We start from the raw sequence: 23364 nt of genomic DNA on the forward strand, positions 1-23364 counted from the left end.
TCTATCAGTGTAGAAAGATATTACAGAATCATTGACTATATTCTCCATGCTGTATTATCATCCTTGTGACCAACTTATATTGTGATTGTGAATTATTGTGCCCATTTATCCTCCACACCCTCCCCACACACCCGCCTCAACCTCTCCTACTTGATAATGTCTCTTCTCAGTGTCTGTGAGTTTACTGCTATTTTTTCCTTCTATTTTGCTTTGTTTTTATATTCCACATATAAATGAAATCATATGGTATTTGTCTTTGTCCACCTGGGTTATTTCACTGAGCATAATGCCCTCTAGATGCATCCATGGTGTTGCAAATGGTAGAATTTCTTTTCTTATGGCTAAATAATATTCCATTGTGTATATGTACTACTTCTCCATTATCCATTCATGTATTGATGGATACTTAGGTTGCTTCTATATCTTGTCTATTGCAAATAATGCAGTGGTAAACATAGGGGTGCATATATCTTTTCAAATCATGGGTTTTGTTTTCTTCAGGTAAATTCCTAGCAGTGGAATTACTGGGTCAAATGGTATTTCTGTTTTTAGTTTTTTGAGGAACCTCCATACTACTTTCCACAGCAGTTGTAACAATATACATGGCCACAAACAGAGTAAGAAGGATCCCATTTCTCCACATCCTTACGAACACTTGTTATTTCTTGTCCTTTGGATAGTGGCCATTCTAACTGGTGTGAGGTGATATCTCACTGTGGTTTTGATTTGCATTTCCCTGCTGACATCTTTTCATGTGCCTCTTGGCCAGTTGTATTTCTTCTCTGGAGAAATGTCTGTTCAGGTCCTCCATCCATTTTTTAATAGGGTTATTTGTTTTTGGGGTATTGATGTGTATGAGTTATTTATATATTTTGGATGTTAACCCCTTATCAGATGAGTCATTTACATTCTCCCATACTGTAGGTTATCTTTTTGTTCTGCTGATGGTGTCCTTTGCTGTACAGAAGCTTTTTAGTTTGATGTAGTCCCACTTGTTAATTTTTGCTTTTGAATCCCTTGCTCATGGAGATGCATTCATGAAAAAGTTGCTCATGTTTATATTCAAGAGATTTTTCCCTATGTTTTCTTCTAAGAGTTTTATGGTTTCATGACTTATGTTCAGGTCTTTGATCCATTCCAAGTTTATTTTTGTGTATAGAGGTAGACAATAATCCAGTCTCATTCTCTTACATGTAGCTGTCCAGTTTTGTCAACACTAGTTGTGAAGAGGCCGTCATTTCTCCATTGAATATCCATGGCTCCTTTGTTGTACATATATATATATATATATATATATATATATATATATATATATATATATATATATATTTTAGATAATTATTTTTTATTGAAGGGTAGGGTAGTTGACACACAGTATTACATTACATTAGTTTCAGGTGTACAACATAGTGATTCAACATTTATATACATGACAATTCTAGGTACCAGGTATCACCATACCAAGCTGTTACAATATCTTGACTATATTCCTTATGCTATACATTACATCCCGGTTACTTATTTATTTTACCATTGGAAGTGTGTACTTTTTTTTTTTGTTTTTGTTTTTGTTTTGTTTTTTGTTTTTTTGTGAGGGCATCTCTCATATTTATTGATCAAGTGGTTGTTAACAACAATAAAATTCTGTATAGGGGAGTCAATGCTCAATGCACAATCATTAATCCACCCCAAGCCTAATTTTCGTCAGTCTCCAATCTTCTAAGGCATAACAAACGAGTTCTTACATGGAGAACAAATTCTTACATAGTGAATAAGTTACATAGTGAACAGTACAAGGGCAGTCATCACAGAAACTTTCGGTTTTGCTCATGCATTATGAACTATAATCCTTTGTTGTATATTAATTGGCCATATATGTGTGGGTTTTTATCAGGGCTCTCTGTTCTGTTCCATTGATCTACAGGTCTTTTCTTGTGCCAGTACCAAATTATTTTTATTCCTGTGGCTCTCTAGTAGAGCTCAAAGTCAGGGAGCATAATCATCCCAGCTTTATTCTTTCTCAGGATTGCTTTGGCTATTCACGGTCTTTTGTGGTTCCATATGAATTTTAGAACTGTTTGTTTTATTTAGTTCATTGAAAATTGTTATTGGTTTTTGATCGGAATTATATTGAATTCATAATTGCTTTGGCCAGGATGGCCATTTGGATGATATAATTCTTCCTATCCATGAGCACATGATAGATTTTCATTTATTAGTGTCTTCTTTAATTTCTCTCATGGGTGTCTTATAGTTTTCAGAGTACAGATTTTTCACCTCCTTGGGTATTTTATTCTTTCTGATGCAATTGTAAATGGAGTTGTTTTCCTGATTTCTCTTTCTGCTAGTTCATCATTAGTATATAGGAATGCAACAGTTTTCTGTGTATTAATTTTGTATCCTGCAACTTAGCTGAATTCAGATATTAGTTGTAGTACTTTTGGAGTGGATTCTTTAGGGATTTTTATGTACAATATCATGTCATCTGCAAACAGTGATAGTTTAACTTTTTCTTTACCAATTTGGATGCCTTTTATCTCTGTGTTGTCTGATTGCCATGGCTAGAACGTCCAGTACTATGTTGTATAAAAGTAGTGACAGTGGGCATCCCTGTCTTGTTCCTGATCTTAGAGGAAAAGCTTTCAGCTTCTCACTGTTAAGTATGATGTTGGCTGTGGGTTTGTCATATATGGCCTTTATTATGTTGAGGTACTTGCCCTCTATACCCATTTTGTTGAGAGTTTTATCATGAATGGGTGTTGAATTTTGTTGAATGCTTTTTAGCATCTATGGAGATGATCATGTGGTTTTTTATCCTTCCTTTTCTTTATGTGGTGTATGATATTGATTGATATTGTACCATCCTTGCATCCCTGGAATAAATCCCAGTTTGTCATGATGGATGATCTTTATGATGCATTTTTAAATTCAGTTTGCTAATATTTTGTTGAGTATTTTTGCATCTATGTTCATCAGGGATATTAGTCTGTAATTTTCTTTTTTTGTGGTGTCTTTGTCTGGTTTTGGTATTGAGTGATGCTAGGCTAGCTTCATAGAATGAGTTTGGAAGTATTTCCTCCTCTTCTACTTTTTGGAATACTTTAAAGAGGATGGGTATTAGCTCTTCTTCAAATGTTTGGTAAATTCAGCTGTAACCATCTGGACCTGGAATTTTACTTTTGGGGAGTTTTATGATTACCAATTTGATTTCAGGTATTGGTCTGTTCATATTTTCAGTTTCCTCCTGTGTCAGCCTTGGAAAGTTGTATTTTTCTAGAAACTTGTCTATTTCTTCAATGTAGTCCAATTTATTGCCTTATAATTTTTCATAGTACTCTCTAATAATTCTTTGTATTTCTGTGGTATCTGTTGTGATTATTCCTTTCTTGTTTCTGATTCGTTTATATGTTTACATTCTCTTTTTGTCTTGATAGGCCTGGCTGGGGGTTTATCTATTTTAGTTTCTCAAAGAACCAGCTCCTGGTTTCATTGATTTTTTTCTATTGTTTTATTCTTCTCTATTTTATTTATTTCTACTCTGATCTTTATTATGTCCCTCCTTCTACTAACTTTGGGCTTCATTTGTTCTTTTTCAAGTTTCTTTAATTTTGTGAGTTTAGGTTGTTCATTTGAGATTGTTCTTGTATCTTGAGGTAGGCCTCTATTGCTATGTACTCTCTTAATAGGACCGCCTTTAATGCCTCCCATAGATTTTGGACTGCTGAGTTTTTGTTTTCATTTGTCTCTATGTATTGCTTGATTCTTGTTTCAATTTGTTTCTTGATCTGTTGATTATTTAGAAGTATGTTGTTCAACCCCCATGTGTTTGTAGGCTCTGTTTTGTTTTCTTTGTGTAATTTATTTCTAGTTTCATACCATTGTGGTCTGAGAAGCTGCTTGATACAATTTCAATCTTCTTGAATTTATTGAGGCTCTTTTTGTGGCCTAGTTGGTGATCTGTTCTGGAACACATTCCTTGTATACTTGAGAAGAATGTGTGTCCAGCTTTTGGGTGGAATGTTCTGTTGATATCTGTTAAGCCCATCTGGTCTAAAGTATTGTTCAGTGCCTTCTCTGTTTTCTTATTTGCTTTCTGTCTGGTTGATCTGTCTATTGATGTAAGTGGTGTATTAAATTCTCCTAAATTCAGTGTTTTGCAATCTATTTCCCCCTTTATTTCTGTTAATATTGGATTTATGTATTTATGTGCTTCTGTGTTGAGTGCATAGACATTTATAATAGTTATATCCTCTCTTTTTTTCTTATCCTTTTATCATTACATAATGCTCTTCTTTGTCTCTTGTTACTTCCTTTGTTTTGAAATCTATTTCATCTGATATAAGTACTGCAACTCCTGCTTTTTCTTCTTGTTACTTGCATGAACTATCTTTTTCCTTCCCTTCACTTTTAATCTGTGTATGTCTTTGGGTCTGTAATGAGTCTCTTGAGGAGTCTCTTGAGCAAGACTGAAATTTTTTTTTAGGAGAGGAATTGAATTTATTGATATTTCATGTTGTAATATATATTTTGTTCACTTTTATGCAATTTCATTTCACATTTCATTTATATTTTCTTAAATTTTGTGTATTGGTCACATTTTTATTTTACATAGTATACATCTTATTTCTCATATACATGATTATCTTTAAGCCTTTGAAAGCACCTATTTTAAAATACATTTCCTATCAGTTCTAAGATAAAAACAGTATCAGTGAACTTATCCACAGATAAAATAGGAGATAAAAGATAGGAGCTTATTTCTTACTCAATTTGTTGAAATAATTAGGAATTTTATTTCCAATTAGTCTGTTTTATAAAATGTTGTCAATCATTTCATTTCTCCCATTTTTTAATCAGTGGGCTGGAGTGTTCTCCATGTCTAATGCATTGAGGTAGCTTGAGGCAAGACTCTAGCAGATCCAACCTAGCAGACTGGATGAGAGTGCTGAGTTTGTCAGGGTCAAACACCTGGGTGGTGAATGAAATCTTTGGGTTTCTGGAATTGAGTAACAGGAGATTTTTGAGTTGGAACCAGGGTAACATTTATTTGACCCTTTGGTTACCACCATTAATTGTTTTCCATAGCAATTTTTTGATTTCCTGGCTCACAGGGCACTGAATATAGCCCTCATAACTTTTCCTTAGTGGTTATATCCAAATCAAGTATGCATTCCTTTGTGGTTTTCTGAGTTGTTTTTACTCCTCAATAAGATTAGGAAACTACTAGAGGGAGAAATGATGTCTCTATTTTTGCCTTAAATTCTAGATTTTTAATTAGACACCTTAAGAAATACAAATTGCACACTTGGATATGATTATTTCTTAAAGTATGGTTTATTAATAACAACATCATTAAAATTTAATTCATATACCACACAGTTCACCCTTTAAAAGCATACCATATAGTTTTTTTTAGGATATTCACAGTTGTGCAACCATCAGTGTGATCTAATTAAAGAACATAGTCATTACCTGACATGAAAAGCCCATACCCATAAGTAGTTACTTACCTTCATTCAGTCACTGCTGACCACTAATTTTTGTCTCTAATAATATGATTACTGTAGACATTTCATATAAACAGAATCATATACTATGTGTCTTCTTATGATTAGCTTTTTTCACAAAGCATAACAATTTTAAATTTCATTTATGTTGTTTTATAAATCAATACATCATTGTTTTTTTATTGCCAAATAATTGTATGGATATAACCTGTATTGTCTATTCATAGACATTCAGTGTCTGTTCAGTTGATGGACATTTGGATTGTTTCTACTTTTTGACTACTATGAGTAAACTAGTTATGAACATTCATGTACAGTTTTGTGTGGACACATATTTTCATTTATTCAAGTATATATCTTGGAGTGGAGTTGTTGGGTTATAGGATTATTTGATGTTTAACACTTTAAAGATCTGCTAACCTGTTTTACAAAGCAACTGTAACAATTTAAAATCCCAACAGCAATGAATGAGGATTCTTTTTTCTCTACTCCTTGCTAACAGTTCTTACTATCTTTATTATAGCTATCTTAGTGTGAGGTGATATCTCATTGTAGTTATTATTTGTATTTCCATGGTGAATAGTGATGTTGAGCATCTTTTCATGTACTTATAATCAGTTTGTATATCATCTTTGGAGATATTCAAATCCTTTGTTCATTTAAAAATTTCGATGCTTTTTATTTTTGAGTTGTCAATGTTCCTTATAGATTTTGGATAAAATTCCCATATCTGATATGCAATTTGAAAATATTTTATTCTATTCTGAGATTTTCTTTTCACTTTCTGATCATGAAAACTAATACCAAATAGCTTTTAATTCTACTGAAGCCTAATTTATCTAATTTTTATTTTGTCACTTGGGGTTTTTAGTATCATATCTAAGGAAACATTATATAACCCAAGGTCATGGCGATTTATTCATATATTTTCTCCCAAAGTTCTACAATTTTATTTCTTACATTTAAGTCTTTGATCCATTTTGAGCTATTTTTAGATATGGTGTAAGGTAGGGCCCCAATCTTATTCTTTTGCATGGGCATGTCTACTTGTCTCAGTATCATTTATTGAAAAGATTGTTTTGTTTACCCATTGAATTTTTTTGGTACCCTTGTAAAAAACAATTGGCCATCAACAGCAGTATTTATTTTGTTACCCTGGTTTTAGAGAATGGCTTGGGAAGTATTCCCTCCATTTCTATTTTTTTGAAGATTGATACTAAGTCTTCATGACATATTTAGTGGATTTCACCATTGAAGCCATTTGAGTTTTGGCTATTCTATGTGATAAGTTTTTTGCTACTTTAGTCCCTTTCTATATGTCTATTCAGATTTTATATTTCTTCTGGAGTCAATTTAAGCAGTTTGTGTTTTTCTAGGAATTTGTCCATTTCATCTGCATTATCTAAGTTGTTTATATATGACTGAACATTGTGTTCTTTTGTAATCCTTTTATTAAATAGCTGGAAAGTGAGTCATGATTGTTTTTTTATTCATGATTTTTGTAATTTGAATCTTCTCTCCTTTTTTCTTGGTCATTATTGCCAAAAGTTTTTCAGATTTGATGATGTTTTCAAGATTTTATTGATTTTCTTAATTTTGTATACTCTATTCAATTAATTTATGTTCTAATAGATATTATTTCCTTTCTTCTGCTTTATTCAGTTGTAATTTGCTCTTTTTTCTTTGTCTCACTTGGGGCATAGTTAGGTATTGATTTGAAACTTATTTTCTTTTTTAATATAGGCAGTTATGGCTCTAAATATCACTCTGAACATGGCTTTAGGTACATCCCATAAGTTTTAGTATGTTTCATTTCCATTTTAATTCATCTCAAATTATTTATTTAAACTTGCCTTTCCATTTCTTCTTTGACAGTTAGTTATTTGGCAGTATGCAGTTTAATTTTCACATATTTGAGAATTTCCAAAATTTTACTTTGTTACTGATTTCCAATTTTATTCCATTGTTGTTGTAGAACATACTTTGCATGGTCTCAGTCATTTTAAATATCTTGAGGTTTACTTTATACCCTAAAATATGATTTACTCTGGAGAATTTTCCACATGGCCTTGAAAAGTATATGCATTCTGTTCTTGTTGGATAGAGTGTTCCATAGATGTCTGCTAGGTTTAGCTGGTTCATAGTGTTTAGTGATCGTCTACCTAGTTGTCTTGTCCACAACTGAGAGAAGAGTATTGAAGTCTCTCAAATGTTTATTATTGAATTATCTATTTCTCCTTTCAATTCTACCTGGTTTTACTTCATGTACTTTGTAGCTCTGTTACATATGTATATGTTTATAATTGTTATGTCTTCTTGATGGCGTGTCCTGTTATCAATATATAATGTCCTTCTTTGTCTCTAGTAGCCATTATATCTTAATATCTATTTTGTCTGATATTGGCATAGCCACTGCAGCTTCCTTTCATTCCTTCTTTCCTTCCTTCCTTCCTGCCTTCCTGCCTTCCCTCCCTCCCTCCCTTTTCTTGTCTTTCTTTCATTTCCTTTCTTCTTTCTTTCTTTTGTCCCTCTTATATGTACCTGGGCAATAACTTAAAGGGAAATGAGTAAGTCTCAGAGGTGGCTTAGGATTAAGACTAAATAACATCTTCCACAAAAGATAAAAAGCCTACTTCTTCTTATTATTCCTTAGACCAGATATGCTCAACTGACATTTTTTCATGTTGGCTGATTCTTTGTTTAGCCAGTTCAAATCTGCTGTTGAATTCCTCTAGTGATTTTTTTATTTCAGTTATTGAACACTTCAACTCCACAATGACACGTATGTTTGTATGCCCAATGCTTGAACTTTCTCAGGGACAGTTTCTGCTGACAAACTTTTTTCCTCTGTGTGGGTCATTCATTCTTGTTTCTTTGTGTGTGTCTCAAAAATTTTATTTTTGAATATGCACATTATAAATAATACAATATGGCAACTGTAGAAATGAGAGCCTCACCTCTATTTAGTAGTTGTTATTGCAATTTCTGTTTGTTATTATTGTTATTATTTGTTTGTTTAGTGGCATTTAGAATGGATTCTATAAGGTTGTATTCTTTTACTTGTGTGGCCTCTGATGTCTCTTAATTTGGTGCTCACCTAGTGATTAAACAATGATTTCCATAAATGAATACTTTCAATCAATAAATTGCCCATCCTTTGCTGAGAAATTCTGTACATGTGTTGGAGCATGTCATCAACACTCCAGTGATTTACAACTCTGCTTTGGCCTTCAGTTACTTCTTGTGCAAAATCTATAGGTCAGAGGTGAGATATTAGGACTTTCTCAGGTCTCCCTTGATCACATACACAGTAAGTATATCAGAACTTTCAAAATTCCCCAATGAACATCTAATTCTTTGTTTTTTTCTTTAAGACTGGCCAGCCTCCTGTTTGCCAAAAATATTATCAATACTATAGACAGCTGTAATGTTAAACAATTTTTTATAATTATTTATGACAGACACCCTGGGGTATTCCTACTGAGTGAGTGCTGAGTCAGGTAAAATGAAAGAAAATCATGAAAATGTTTTTTTTTTCCCCCTTGGGAGTTGCCATACTGATCGAATAGTGACACTTTTCTGGAAGTAGAACTTGGAAAGTTCCAAACCCATTCCATCCCCTCTGGTGGCTGCCAGGCTACTAGTTTTTATAGCTACCTTGATAGAGAGGCTGCTAGTTTTAAGGGTACCATAGATCTGGGAAGAGAAGGGTGGGAAAAGGACAAGCTGAAACACCAAAGAACTTACTTTTCTTACTGAAGTTCAGTAATTTCTCTTAAATAATTTCTCCTTGGGTTATTGCAAGCTTCTAGTTAATTTCCAGAGTTCTGAAAATGTTGATTTTGACAATTTTTGCTAGTGTTGTCATTGCTTTCATGGAGGTGTGGATTTTCAGGGGTCCTAGTTCCACCACTCCCATTAACATCACCTGGACATTAATTACATATTTAACATATACTTGCATCTTTGGTTTTCAAGTGTTTGGTCCTTATCTTCCATGTAAAAACTAAAGTATTTGTTTCCTTCAAGACATCTTTTAAAAATCATGGGGTGAACAGACATGACTTGTTAGAAGATTGAATCAGCAATTAAAAATTCCCAGGGAAGAAAAGCTCAGGACCAGATGGCTTCATTGGAGAATTCCACCAATTAAAGAAGAAATAATGCCAATCCAAGCATGGCTGCCTTATTCTCTCGCAGCTTTCAAGAGTTTCAGCAAGATTCTTTTTACCTCCGCTTTAACTGCTCCTTCCTTGGACTGCCACAGGTGCAGAGGCTGGGGCTGTGATAGTATATGTGACCCATACTGATCTCTAACAAAATCTCCAATCCATTCTGAGTCTGAACCATTGTTCCTAAACCTGATTTGTATGGCTAGACTCTCATTCCCCTTAGTTAGATTGTTCTTACTTCTTGTGTAAATAGCCTCAGTGTTTTGCAGCCCAGTGTGTATGTACATAGCTTAGAAAATCATCAATGTGAGAACCCCTGCTATGTAAAAGTATAGAATTTGTCTAGTAATTAGCTTCAAGAAGTGAGGATATTGACAACTAGCTTCTTAAGGAGACTGGAACAAAGGAGTAGCAAGAAGTTGCTTGGGAAAACAACTATGAAAATTTTCTTTCCTCTTTTTAGGGGAGGCTATACTGACATTTATCTTTAATTCAAAGCATATGCTTTTTCTTCAATAAGATAAACAAAAGATACCAACCCCTAGCTAGACTTATCAAGGAAAAGGACACAAATTAAAAAAGTCAGAAAGGAAAGGGGAAAAGTTACAATTGATACCACAGAAACACAAAAGATTATAAGAGCAGTCTATGAAAAATTATATGCCAATAAACTGGACAACCTAGAAGAAATGGCCATATTCCTAGAAATGTGCAACTTTCCAAGACTGACCCAGGAAGAAACAGAAAATCTTAACAGACCAATTATCAGTAACAAAATTGAATTGGTAATCAAAAATCTCCCAACAAACAAAAGTCCACAGCTGAATTCTACCCAACATTTAAAGAAGAGCTAATAGCCATCCTTCCTATAGTATTCCAAAGTCATAGAAGAGGAGGGAATACTTCCAAACTCATTATGTGAGGCCAGCATCACTCTAATACCAAAACCAGGCAAAGACAATTCAAAAAAAGAGAGTTACAGACCAATATCCATGGTGAATATAGATGCAAAAATCCTCAACAAAATACTGTAAATAGAATTCAAAATTGCATCAAAAGGATTATCTATCACAACCAAGTGGGATTTATTCCAGGGATGCAAGGATGGTATAATATTCATAAATAAATCAATATCATATACCACATTAACAAAAAGCAGGATAAAAAACACATAATCTCAGTGATGCTGAAAAAGCATTGACAAAATTCAACATCCATTCATGGTAAAAACTCTCAAAAAATGGGTGTAAAGGGAATTTATGTCAACATAATAAAGGCTGTATATAACAAACCCACATCTAACATAATATTCAATGTAATAAAGCTGAAAGCTTTTCCTCTAAGATCAGGAACAAGACAAGGATGCCCACTCTCACCACTTTATTCACCTTAGTATGGAGGTTCTAGACACATCAAATCAGACAAGGTAAGGAGATAGTAGGCATCCAAATTGGTAAGGAGGAAGTAAAACTGTCACTATTTGCAAATGACATGATATATAGATAAAACCCTAAAGACTCTACCAAAAAACTATTAGAACTAATAACTAGATTCAGCAAGTTGCAGGATACAAAATCAATATACAGAAATATGCTGTATTCCTATATACTAATAAGGAACTAGCAGAAAGATAAATCAGGAAAACAATTCCATTTATAATTGTATCAAAAAGAATAAAATACCTAGGAATAAACCTAAGTTAGGAGGTGAAAGACCTATACTCTGTAAACTATAAGACACTGATGAAAGAAATTGAAGAAGACACAAATCAATGAAAATCTATCACATGCTTATGAATAGGGAGAATTGATATTGTTTAAATAGCCATGCTACCCAAAGCAATTTAAAGATTTAGTGCAGTTCCTATCAAAATACCAATGCCATTTTTCAATGAACTAGAGCACAGAATCCTAAAACTTATATGGAACCACAAAAGACCCTGAAGAGCCAAAACAATCCTGAGAAAGAACAACAAATGTTGTGGTATCATTCTCCCTGGCTTCAAGCTATACTACAAAGCTACAGTAATCAAAACACTATGGTACTGGCACAAGAACAGACTCATAAATCAATGGAACAGAAAAGAAAGCCCAGATATAAACCCATGCATATATGGTCAATTAATATATAAAAACAGAGCCATGAATATACAGTGGGAAAAAACAGTCTCTTCAATAACTGGTGCTAGGAAAACTGGACAGTTACATGCAATAGAATGAAACTGGATTACTGTCTAACTCCATACACAAAAGTAAAGTAGAAATGGATTAAAGACCTAAATATAAGATGTGAAACCACAAAAATCTCAAAAGAAAACATAGGCAAATGTTTCTACAACATAAGCATGAGAAATTTTTTTGTGGACACATCTCCCTGGGAAAGGGAAACAAAAGCAAAAATAAACAGGTGGCACTACATCAAACTAAAAAGCTTCTGTACAGCAAATGACACCCATCAAAAAAACAAAAAGGTAACCTACAGTATGGGAGAATATATTTGTGAATGATTTATCTGGTAAGGGGTTAACATACAAAATATATAAAGAACTACTATGCCTCAACCCCAAAAAGAAACCCCTAAATAACCCAATTAAAAATGGGAAGAGGACCTGAATAGACATTTTTCCAAAGAAGAAGTATAGATGGCCAAGAAGAAAACAAATCCTGCCATTTGCAACAACATGGATGGAGCTAGAGGGTATTATGCCCAGTGAAATAAGCCAGGCAGAGAAAGACAAATACCATCTGATTTCACTTATTTGTGGAATATAAAAACAAAGCAAAATGAACAAAACAGCAGTAGACTCATAGATGCTGAGAAGTGACTGGTGGATACCATGGGGGAAGAGTTGGGGTGGGTGGGTGAAGGGGATAAAGAGGCACAAAATCTCAATTATAATATAAATTAGTCACAGAGATGAAAGTACAGCATAGAGAATACAGTCAGTAGATCTGTAATGTCTTTCTATGTTGACAATAGTAACTGTACTCCTTGGGGTGAGCATTTAATAATGTAGGTAACTGTTGAATCACTATGTTGTATACTTGAAGCCAATATAATATTGTATATCAGCTATACTTCAATAAACAATATATTGAAAAAAAATCAAAGTATATGCTTCAGTATCTTTATTTAGAGTTTATATACCATAATTAAATAAACGTACCAAATGCCATTTCCAGACTATTTTTCTGTTTAAAAGGGTGGTTTCTAGTAACTTATCTGTTACTCTTCCTAATTATTATTACTTATGAAGCAACATTAATATTGCAGCCTCCTATGTATTCTCTTTTGGCTCTTCCAGATTCCTGTTACTGGGCTTTTCCATCCATCTCTCCATTGTGGCTGTTGCCTCCTGACAGGTTTTGTCTGTTCCTTTCTCCAGAGGATTTTCCTTGCTTGAAGAAAGATGCCTCATGCAGAGATGCCTAGGAGGTTAAGCCTCACAACCTCCAGTACCTCAAGTGGCCCAGCCTAGTCTCCTTCGGGTGGGAAAATCTCTGTGGGGAGTTCCCATCCCAAAGCTCCCAGTAGAATCAGGTTGAATCTGTCTAAAACGACAACTTTTCATAGCTTCCTGCCCTGTTGTATACTGCTGCTTCTTTTCCCTACAAGTTCCTCCTGAGAGCACTCCCTCTGTAAATCACATGCATCAGAATCCTTAGGACCTACTATGTTTTACACATGTGGAGGTCTAAAGAAAATACCCATAACTAGCTGTCTTATCAACAGAAAAGGCAGTATAAGAGCCTATTATCTAATTATAAGATTATGACTGTAAGATTATAAGATTATGACTAATCTTTTAAGCTTTTTAGAGAGTTCATTGAGCTGTGTTCTCTCTGAATAATATTCTGTTAGCACTGTGTTGCATATACTCAATGTCCCGCTACGTCCATTAGCATGGCATTGTATAATCACTTTAGTTTTATGTGTGAGAAACCGTACATAGGATATTATTTAGGAGGTTTAAAAACTGTTTCAACTTTTATTACCTCTGTTTAGAACTGAAAATACGATAGAAAACAACATTTTCCACATTCTGAAGTTCATTTTATAAATATAATTGGGTTTTGTTATGTATTTCTATGTATTTGTATTTCTTCTCAATTTCTACTGTGTCTGGTCCTGAAAGAAATAGCACAAAAGCTAGTCCATCTATTGCCATCTTCTGTATTTCTATAAAGAGCTTCTCCTTTATGTCCCTATCAACATTTATATCCAGATCAAATGGACTGGACAATCTAGAAGGAAATAAAATCATTTCCATTTAACTTTTCCTTCAGTACAGGGCTAAGCCCAAGTAGTCAAATCTTTGGGTTCCCTTCTTAGGATCTCAACCTAACTCTTAAAAATATTAAACATGCCTGTAAAACCCTTATGAAACTCACATCTCAGATGAGAGACAGTGCACACTTGAGCTTAAAAATGTTTTATTGAATCCCCAGTAGTCTTAGGTTACACCAGGAATCCCATTCTCCATGACTGCAGAAGCCTTTAGCAGGTCTGAAACTCAGAAATAATCTCAAAGCAGCTCATTCAAAATTCAGAACTCAACAAGTCTTACAATCTTGCCTGAACTGTTAAATTAATTAACTTGATTTTCTTTCTCCCCCAAATAATTGTAACAATCCCATTCATTAAATGAAACCCTCATTTCTCTATGGATTTATAATGTTTTAAATATGTAAATTCTGTTATAACTCTTATCAGCTCAAGGTACAGATACAGTCTCTCATATTTTCACATTGTTTTTCCAATACTCACTTGGCATTGTTAGTAGGAAGTTACTCTTCCCTTCCCACTCCAGCCAACTCCCAGCTCCAAAGATCCCAGACTATCTGAGTGAGCAAGTAAAGGGTTTATTTGACCAAGGAAAGGTATCCAGTACAGAGAGAACTGGTGGTGGTTCCAGTCAGTGAAGTGAATCCATTGCTTTTGTGTTGGTTTTGAACGTGGCCCTCCATCCCCCAGAGCATTCTCCTCCTCTCCCTGGTGATACCCTTTGGTGGCCCTGATCCCTCCCTGCCAGGCCACCCCACTGTCCTGTTTTTGAATTAAAAGCTATTACCTTGAATTCATTCTCACGGTATCACAGTGTTCTCCCTGTGAGATGCTGTGTTTGGGGATTTGGGTCTAAAAGGGCATGGCAACTTGCTGTTGTCTCGGACTAGCTGCAGCCTCCTGTGCTGAGCCCTTTTCTCAAACACAGACCACCATTCCTTATAGTGAGTTGCTATGTGGGAATTTCCAGTCTTTTCCTACCAGGTGAAACTGGCCCATTGATCCTGGCAGCCTTTCAGGAACTGAAATATCTGGGAGAAAGCCCATTCTTTTCCTCTCAGCACATCCATTTTTCAGTAGTCCCCTGAGATACTTCTGGCAGTTATCTGATCTCATCTTCATACTGCGTAAACTAAAGGAATGGGCCGCTCCTGTTAAGGCACAGAGAAAAATCAGGAAAGAAGTCCTTTTTGCACTGTTTCCCTAAGGTATACGTGTTTAACAGTCATAATGAAAATCTGGTTTAAGGTGACTTGCTCGATTTCTAGACATAGTGCACTTTAAAATATTTTATTTCAACAAACCTCATTACATGTCTTAAATTCCTCAGGAAGATAAAGCCAGTTTCTGGGTAATCTAATCTGCTCCATTGAGCTGTACCTTCATAGTACGTCTTAATATTTAATAAGGTTAAACTATGTAAATGTATTTTTCTATGGGGGTCAACTCATTTATGATACTTACAAAATTTGTTTTTCATTAGATCATCCTGGAAAATACACAGCTGACATTCCTATATGTCTAAATGATAATCCAGTTTGCTATCGAATGTTACATTTGATTGGAGAGATAAAATCACCAAAGTTATTGTTTGACCCTCCATTCATATTTTTTACTCCTGTTCCTTTGGATGTAACAACTGTGATGAATATCAACATTTTGCCTCAAAACTATTTCAGGTAAGTGCTTAAGTGAATTGATTACTTTTTCTTTATGTGCTTTTTTATTTGTGTCTGTTACATCAGTCATGAGCAATGTCTGATTTGTTTCTATAGTTGGAATGAACTATTAAAATATTTAACTGCTCATTTAAATTAAAAATATTAAAGAAATGCCCACTTATTTATCTCACAGTCATTTAATTTTCTTGTAAAAATTTTTGATATGTCTTTTTTCATGGTATAAGAAGCAGGCTTAAGTACTCAGTGTATTCATTTTCTATTGCTGTGTAACAGATGACCACAAACTTAATCCTTCAAACGTGAATCTGTTAGCTGTTTCTTTGGCTGGAGTCTGGGTCAGTCTAGCTGCGTCCACTGCTCACTGTCTCAGTAGGTGCAAGTCAAGGTGTGGCTGCAGCAACAGTGGCTTCTGATGCTCAGTCTTCCTCTGAGCTCTCTGGTTGTTGGCAGAACTAATCTCTGTAGTTGTAGGCCTAGGACATCATTTTCTTAGTGACTGTTCGCTGGGACCACTTTCAGCTCTTAGAGGCCACCCTCAAGTCCTAGCCATGTGGTTTCTCTTCACAATTTGGTACTTTACTCATTCAAAGTCAGAAGTAGAGTGTCTCTCTGACTTCTTGGTCTCTGACCTTTACACCTTTTGTTTAGATCTCACCTGGTTAAGTTTGATCCACCCATGGTAATCTCCCTTTTACTTCACTCAATTTTATATGGCTAGGGACCTTAGTTACATACGAAAAGTCCCTTTACCATCGACCTATAACATAACTCAATCACCAAGGTGATATCTCATCATATTTACAAATTCTACCATCCACAGTGTTGGAATTAGATTTGTACACTGAAGGATAGGACTCTTGGGGGCCATCTCAGAATTCTGCCTATGGAATTCAGTCTGTTTTCATTTTTTAAAAAAAATTTATAAATAGCCCAAACCATCTAATATTATATTATATTAGCCTAGATACATTATATATCATCACACTACAAGAGTGGTCTGTGTGTGTATATGTGTGTGTGTTTATAAATAGCCCAAAACCATCCAATATTATATTATATTAGCCTAGATACATTATATATCATCACACTACAAGAGTGGTCTGTGTGTGTATATAAGTGTATATATATATATATTTATTTCTGTTTTCAATTTAATTGCTGGGCTTCTGAGAAATGTGGGAGGTCTCCAAAGTGCTCAGATCAAAGCAAACCAAACCAACATGTACTTACAAGCTGAAACCAGAGTAGGAATGGTGAGCTATAATAACATGCCTAGTACAAGCTTGTCTCAAATCTTGGGACAACTTCAAGGTAGGAAAACTTAATCTCAGATTCCTGGATTAATCCAGGGGCATTTGAAGAGGCTAAAATGGTTCCATATGAGTAAGTCCATCTACCTTTCAGCAGAAGCAAACAAATAGTCTCTTGATCAGTGGTTCTTAAACTTTAGTGTGCATCAGAATCACCTGAAGGATTTTTTAAAACAGGTTGTTGGGTTACATTCCCGAATTTATGATTCAGGAAGCCTGGAATTAGATGTAATGATTTTTATTTCTAATAAGTTTCCAGATAATACTGATGCTGTTGATCCACGGACTGCACTTTGTGAACCTCTACTCTAAATGAAGCCGTCTTTAGTTTTGGCCCATATTTCGGTTCCCACAGATTGCTACCAACCAGACATGAGCACAGTATCAAGCACCACAAAACTCACAAGGAGGGAAGCTACCAAAATTTAGAGACAGCACAAACAACTATCTTGAGATTTAGAGTGTTAAGGAATACAGATTTTGAAATTTTCTGGCATATAGTATAAATAATTTATTAGAAAACATGGCTTTGAAAAAATTAATACTTTACATGGAATTATACAATATAGACTTGAAAATGAACCAAATGTAATTATTAGAAATTTTAAAATCAAGTGTGTAGGGTAAAATTTTAAGGGCATCCATTAAACCTAAGATTGTTTATAACTACACAAACAGTATAGAAACAATGAAAACCTTAGTTAATGTTGTATTTCAAAAGCAAGTGAAAACTAAAGCAAAAGTGGTGGCAAAACTCAATAGTTGAGTAATGCAATAAAATGTAAAAAATTCATTTTAACTAGGTAAAAGACAGAAAATGTTAGAGTAAATAAGAAAAGTCCATCTGCCTACTAAAAGAAGCATATATGAAACATAAAGACAAGGAAGTAAAGCAGGGTTTCTCAACCTCAGAACTGTTGACATTTGGGGGAGGGTGATTCTTTTTTCTCTGGACAGAATCCTGTACATGTGGGATGTTTAAGCAGCATCCCCAGCCCCTACCCACATGTTCTCCGCCTAAGCTGTGACAGAATAAATGTCACCAGACATTGCTACATGTTCTCTGGGGAGCAAAACCACTCCCAGTTGAGAACCACCATAGTAAAATCATGGGAAAAGAGATAGCAAAAAAAAATTGGATAGCAGTAGTAATTTCACATGTGATAACCTTTAAGAGGTAAGACACATTTTTAATATAGAAGCCATTAAATATTTATAAAAGATGCAGCTCCCCTGGAAACTATCAGAATTCAAAAATTGTATGAGTGATTAAAGTGGTCTTAAAATACATAAATCCCAAATTAAAAAAATGGGAAAACGGACTAGTCCATTTCTGTGGGATATTTCAACACATATCTCAATTATTGATGAGTCCAGAAGACAAAAACTTTTATATAGATGAAATTTGCATAGGATATTTTAAAAGCTTCATTCACTTAACACTAATGTATTAAAAATACTAAAAGTAGTATTAAAAATGGTATTATAAAATGCTGTAATCTGCAATTAGAGAATATATATTTTTCTCAATCAAACATGGGATATACACAAAAACATATGCATGGAATATGTACATGGGATATAGATGAGTGTATCATTCTGTAGTTCAACAAATTTTAAAGAGTTGATATCATGTGGACTATGTTCTCTGATAATAATGATAAAAATTAAAAATCAATAAATATTAACAAGATTTCCCAAACATTTGGAAATATATTATTTTTAAACTTCTATACAGGGCCAAAGAAGATGTCATATTGAATTTCACCAATAATAATTAAAATGCTATCAAAACATGTAAACACCATTTATTAGGAGTCATGAGTGTACAGTACAATCAAATGCTGTCTACAGTGCTGGAGTATTAGAGTTGAAGACTAAATTTGAAATGGCTACTGTGACTTTTGTTGCTTCTTTAGACGGGACTGCATCTTTGTTAGCTGTATCTGTTACATTAAAAAACCATCAAAATTCCAGTGGCTAAGCAATAAATAAATAAACTCATGGAATGCAGCAAAAATGGTACTTAAGTGTAATTATATGATCTTAAAGACTGATATTCTATTAAAAAAGTATTGAAAGTGTTAAATATTCAGTTTAATAAAAGTAAGAGTAAGAATAACAGATTAAACTCAAGGAATTAAACCCAAGTAGAAAGGAAGATAAAATGCATAAGAGTAGAAAGTAAAGTAATAGAAAACAAATATATAGGCTCACTGAAACCAAAAAACTGGTTCTTTGAAAAAATAATACAATGGACAGAAATACAGTGACACTGACAAGGAATAAAATGAGAGAAAGCATAGTGAAATAATACTGAGAATAGTGCGACATCATCGTATGTCCAGTGGATAAAAGTGAGATAATCAAAATACCATGAAGACATTTATTCCAATACATTTGAAAACTTAAAAAATATGGGAATTCTGTAGGAAAAATATAATTTACTAAAACTATACAGGGAATTATAGAAAGTCTTTGAATCAATACTTAAAAATCTCACAAGCAAAACACCATCCTCTGATGTTTTTATAAGCAAGTCTTACTAAACTTTCAAGAACCTGATAAATCAAAATATCAAACCTTGTACAATTCCTCCAGAGAACAGAATGAGAGAGACTGTACCCTAATTTGTTTTGTGATGTCAGAAATTTATTATAGAATAAGACAATGACAATGTAAGAAAATTAAATTATTGGTCAAATGCTATTATGCATATAGATGCAATAATCCCTAATGAATTAAAAGACATATGTTAATATAACATAGTATATACATAATATAATGTAATAAAGATATATTAATAAATCATGACCAACCTGGCTATATCCCAACATTGCAAGGTTTGCCTAATGTTAGAAAAATCTAAAGTGCCTTGGCATTTAATCTACCGTATTTTCAAATTGAAGAGAACAATGATAGGATCATTTCCATAGATGCAGGAAAAACAGTTGATAAAATTCTAAAACCATTCATGATGAAACTCTCAAACAGGAATAAAGCAGATATTCTTTAAATTGTGAAAAGTTTCCCATCATAAGCCTAGAGGAGATATTATTATGGATACTGGAATACTAATGAATTCCCTTTAAATAAAAAAGGCAAGGAAGCCTGGTACCACTGCCTCTCTAATACATTTTACATAAGAAACTAGTCCATTCAAGGAGTTAAGAGAAACAAAATATGTAAGCATGGGAAAATAAGCTACAAAACTGTCATTATCTTTAGATGAGATGATTTTTCATATAGGAAATGAAAATAATCTATAGGCAAATGTTTAAATTAAATTAAAAAAATTTTAAAGCTGTGAAGATCAAGACATAAATATAAGTCCAATATTTAAATTCAGTAACATTTCAGCATACAAATGTAAAACATGCAATTCTAAAATTACTGTTTCTAAAAACATTAAAAATTAAATTAATGGGGTAAACTAAACAAAAGATGAGGAAGAACTGTGTGGAACCGTGTGAAGAAATCTCAAACTTAAGTCAAAGAACTCATAAATAAGTGAAGAGTTATACCATATTCATGAGTTGGAATGTTCAACATTGTAAAAAAGTTCTCCATAAATCAATTTACGTATTCCATGCAACTGCAATAAAAATTCAAATGAAATTCTTCATAGAAATTCACAAGTAAAATTTTAAATTTTATAGAGAGCAATCAAGGGTCTAAAACAGCCAAGCCATTCCTGAAGAAGGTAAGAGCTTGCTTTACCAAATATCAAGACTAAGCCAGTGTGATAGTGGTGTAGTGATAGATAAAATGACCAAAGGAGTAGAAGAGACTTGTGGAAGGCCCACATGTGGATGGATACTGGATATGTGAGAAAGGTAGTGTTGTAGATCTTTGGAGAAAAGAAGTTACTATTCAGTAAATGGTGCCGACAATTCATTATCTGTATGGAATATTTCAAATTGGATTCCTATATCACTTAACACACAAAAATGCATTGCAGTGGATTAAAGGCTTATGTGTAAAAAACAAAATATAAACAAATTAATAGAAAATAATTTTAATGTCTGGTTAGAGAAAGATTTCTTAAACAATACTTGCATGCTAACAATGAAATAAATGATAAAAATTAGTTAAGAAAATTTCAACTAACTTGATAGCAATGTTGACAAAAAGCTTTAATAGGTGTTTCACAGAAGAGGATTCATAAATGGAAAATGGACATCTGAAAACATAATTGGTCTTTTTGTAAACTTGGGAATGAAACTTGGAGACTACAATAAGATCGCATTTTTGCCTGTCCTCAGTAGGCAAAGGTTAAGAAATCAGGTAACTAGTTACTATGTCAATGAATAGGACTGATCTGGATAATACTGTGCAAAGTGGAACGTCTGCATTTTTCACAGCCAAAAATTTAATTCACAACAGGTACAAGAAAAACTCTTGCATATGTGTACTATAAGGAATGTTTGAAATTATTCATATAGTAGCCTTATTCAGAAAATCTGTGAATTGCACAAACATGGAACTATGAAAGTTGTGAAAATAAACCTCTAAAGTTATAAAAGTTATGAAAATAAACTTCTAGATCTTGTACCCACCTCAGAGCTTCTCTAGTTCAATCCCTTATTTAACTGTTAAGCATTCTGAGATCCAGAGAAAGCAAACTCCAAGTGTGATGTAATAAAGGTTGAAAATAAATGAAAGTTAACCAAGTTGAAGAGCATGGAACAACCTCTAGTTTCTAACACTTGTCCTGCAATATTTGATGAGTGCTTACTAATGCCAAGGAGCCTGCTCCAAGTACCATTTTATAAGAAAGTGTTCTTCAAAATTGGCTTGACAATGGGATTCAAAGTTCGTTCAAGACCTTTTAAGACCCTATCTTATAAGTATACACTAACCTCTGTTGCTTAAACAGGAAATAGAAGTGGCTTAAATTATATTGTGCTAAAAATTGTTTTTTTAATCAAGAAGCACTGTCTAATATATGAAATAATATTTTAATCTTTCAACTTTTGAATTAATGTATAAAGGTATCAGTTTAAAAACAATCTCAAGGCAAAAGTTGAGTCTTGTAAAATATGGTACAATGAAATAAACATGTAAAAGGTACTGCAGAGAAGACTTTCACCCAGTTTTTTCATTATATGTATAATAAATAAACAGCATTAATGACTCATACATTAACATGTAGCTAATTAACAACAGAATTATATTCAGACCTGATTTATAAGGTTTTTTTTTCATATTTTATCCAATGCACCATATTGGTTTAACTAGTTCAAGCTGAGATATTTCTTTTCTAATGAGCTGAAAAATCTTCATTATAATAAACTTACTAACAAAATGTGATTCTCAAATGATAACATTTTTTGTTTGCTAAAGGAGCCTACATATAAAATAAAATAAAGTAATATGGTTAAATATTTATTGACCACTAAAAATTGTCATGTATTAATTAGATTTAAAAGTGAATACTACATACTATGTTGTTAAAGATCACAAACATTTTATATTGGCTGAACAAATTGTAGATATATATAGTGAAATATGTGAATATTAGGTGGAATTTTTTAGTAGTAATGATTGAAAAAATTCATGATGTATGTACGCAAGTGCTTAATAGTATCCACGTAAAAAATTATATGTATAAATGCATCTATTAAAATTAATTAGTGTACATGCATTAAAGTGTTAGCTATTAAAGCAGTAATTTTTGGTAAATTTTTGTCAGGATATATTTTAAGGGCAATACTATTTATATCATGGATGTGGTTAAAAGCACACTGTATTTAATCAGGTGTTTTAACTCTCTCTTTTTTAATTCTTAGAGAACAAAAGGAACTTTTGATCATCTTCTGTGGTTCTTGGTTAAATTAATATATTCTCAATCTTACTTACATTGTAACTAGAAAATTAGAGATGATACAAAAATTTCTTAAGTAATTGGGCATATTACTGTAAATATTTGTTGTTTTAATTTTTCTGATGATTCAAGAAACAGGAAAACACATGTAAATCCAAATACTTGCATGTACTTTGAACTAATTTTGTTTTAATTTTAAACAGAGATTCAACTCTAAGTGTCCAGATTCCCACAACGCTTCTTGATGGTGATGAGATTCACCCTTTTTCCATGACATTTCCAAAAGGCAGAGTCATCACAGGCTCTTCCAGTGGAATTAATGCTGAGCTCACCTGCCACCTCAGTTTCAACTCATCTAAACCTGTGTCATTTTTCACCAATGTTCTTTTCTGTGCTGGCACAGATAGCTGGTAAGATATTATTTTGTTTCTAACAGTGAAGAATAATGCATTTATTTTCTATACTATTTACAACTTTTAAAAGGAGAGACATTTAAAATAATGACTTTGTTTTTTAAGCCTTAATTTTTTTTTTGAGAGGGCATTTCTCATATTTATTGATCAAATGGTTGTTAACAACAAT

At 33.4% G+C, this 23364-nt stretch overlaps 1 protein-coding gene across 1 annotated transcript in view; it reads left to right on the forward strand.

Moving 5' to 3' along the window:
• CFAP47 (cilia and flagella associated protein 47) overlaps positions 1–23364 on the forward strand; it is a 510608-nt gene that overhangs the window by 118487 nt on the left and 368757 nt on the right. Inside the window, exons 25-26 of the mRNA XM_057495502.1 lie at positions 15447–15642; positions 22986–23192. Of these exons, the coding sequence (XP_057351485.1) occupies positions 15447–15642; positions 22986–23192 (403 nt within the window). The remainder of the gene's footprint in view (positions 1–15446; positions 15643–22985; positions 23193–23364) is intronic.

This window comes from Manis pentadactyla, chromosome X, assembly GCF_030020395.1.
Source record: "Manis pentadactyla isolate mManPen7 chromosome X, mManPen7.hap1, whole genome shotgun sequence".
Lineage (NCBI taxonomy): Eukaryota > Metazoa > Chordata > Mammalia > Pholidota > Manidae > Manis > Manis pentadactyla.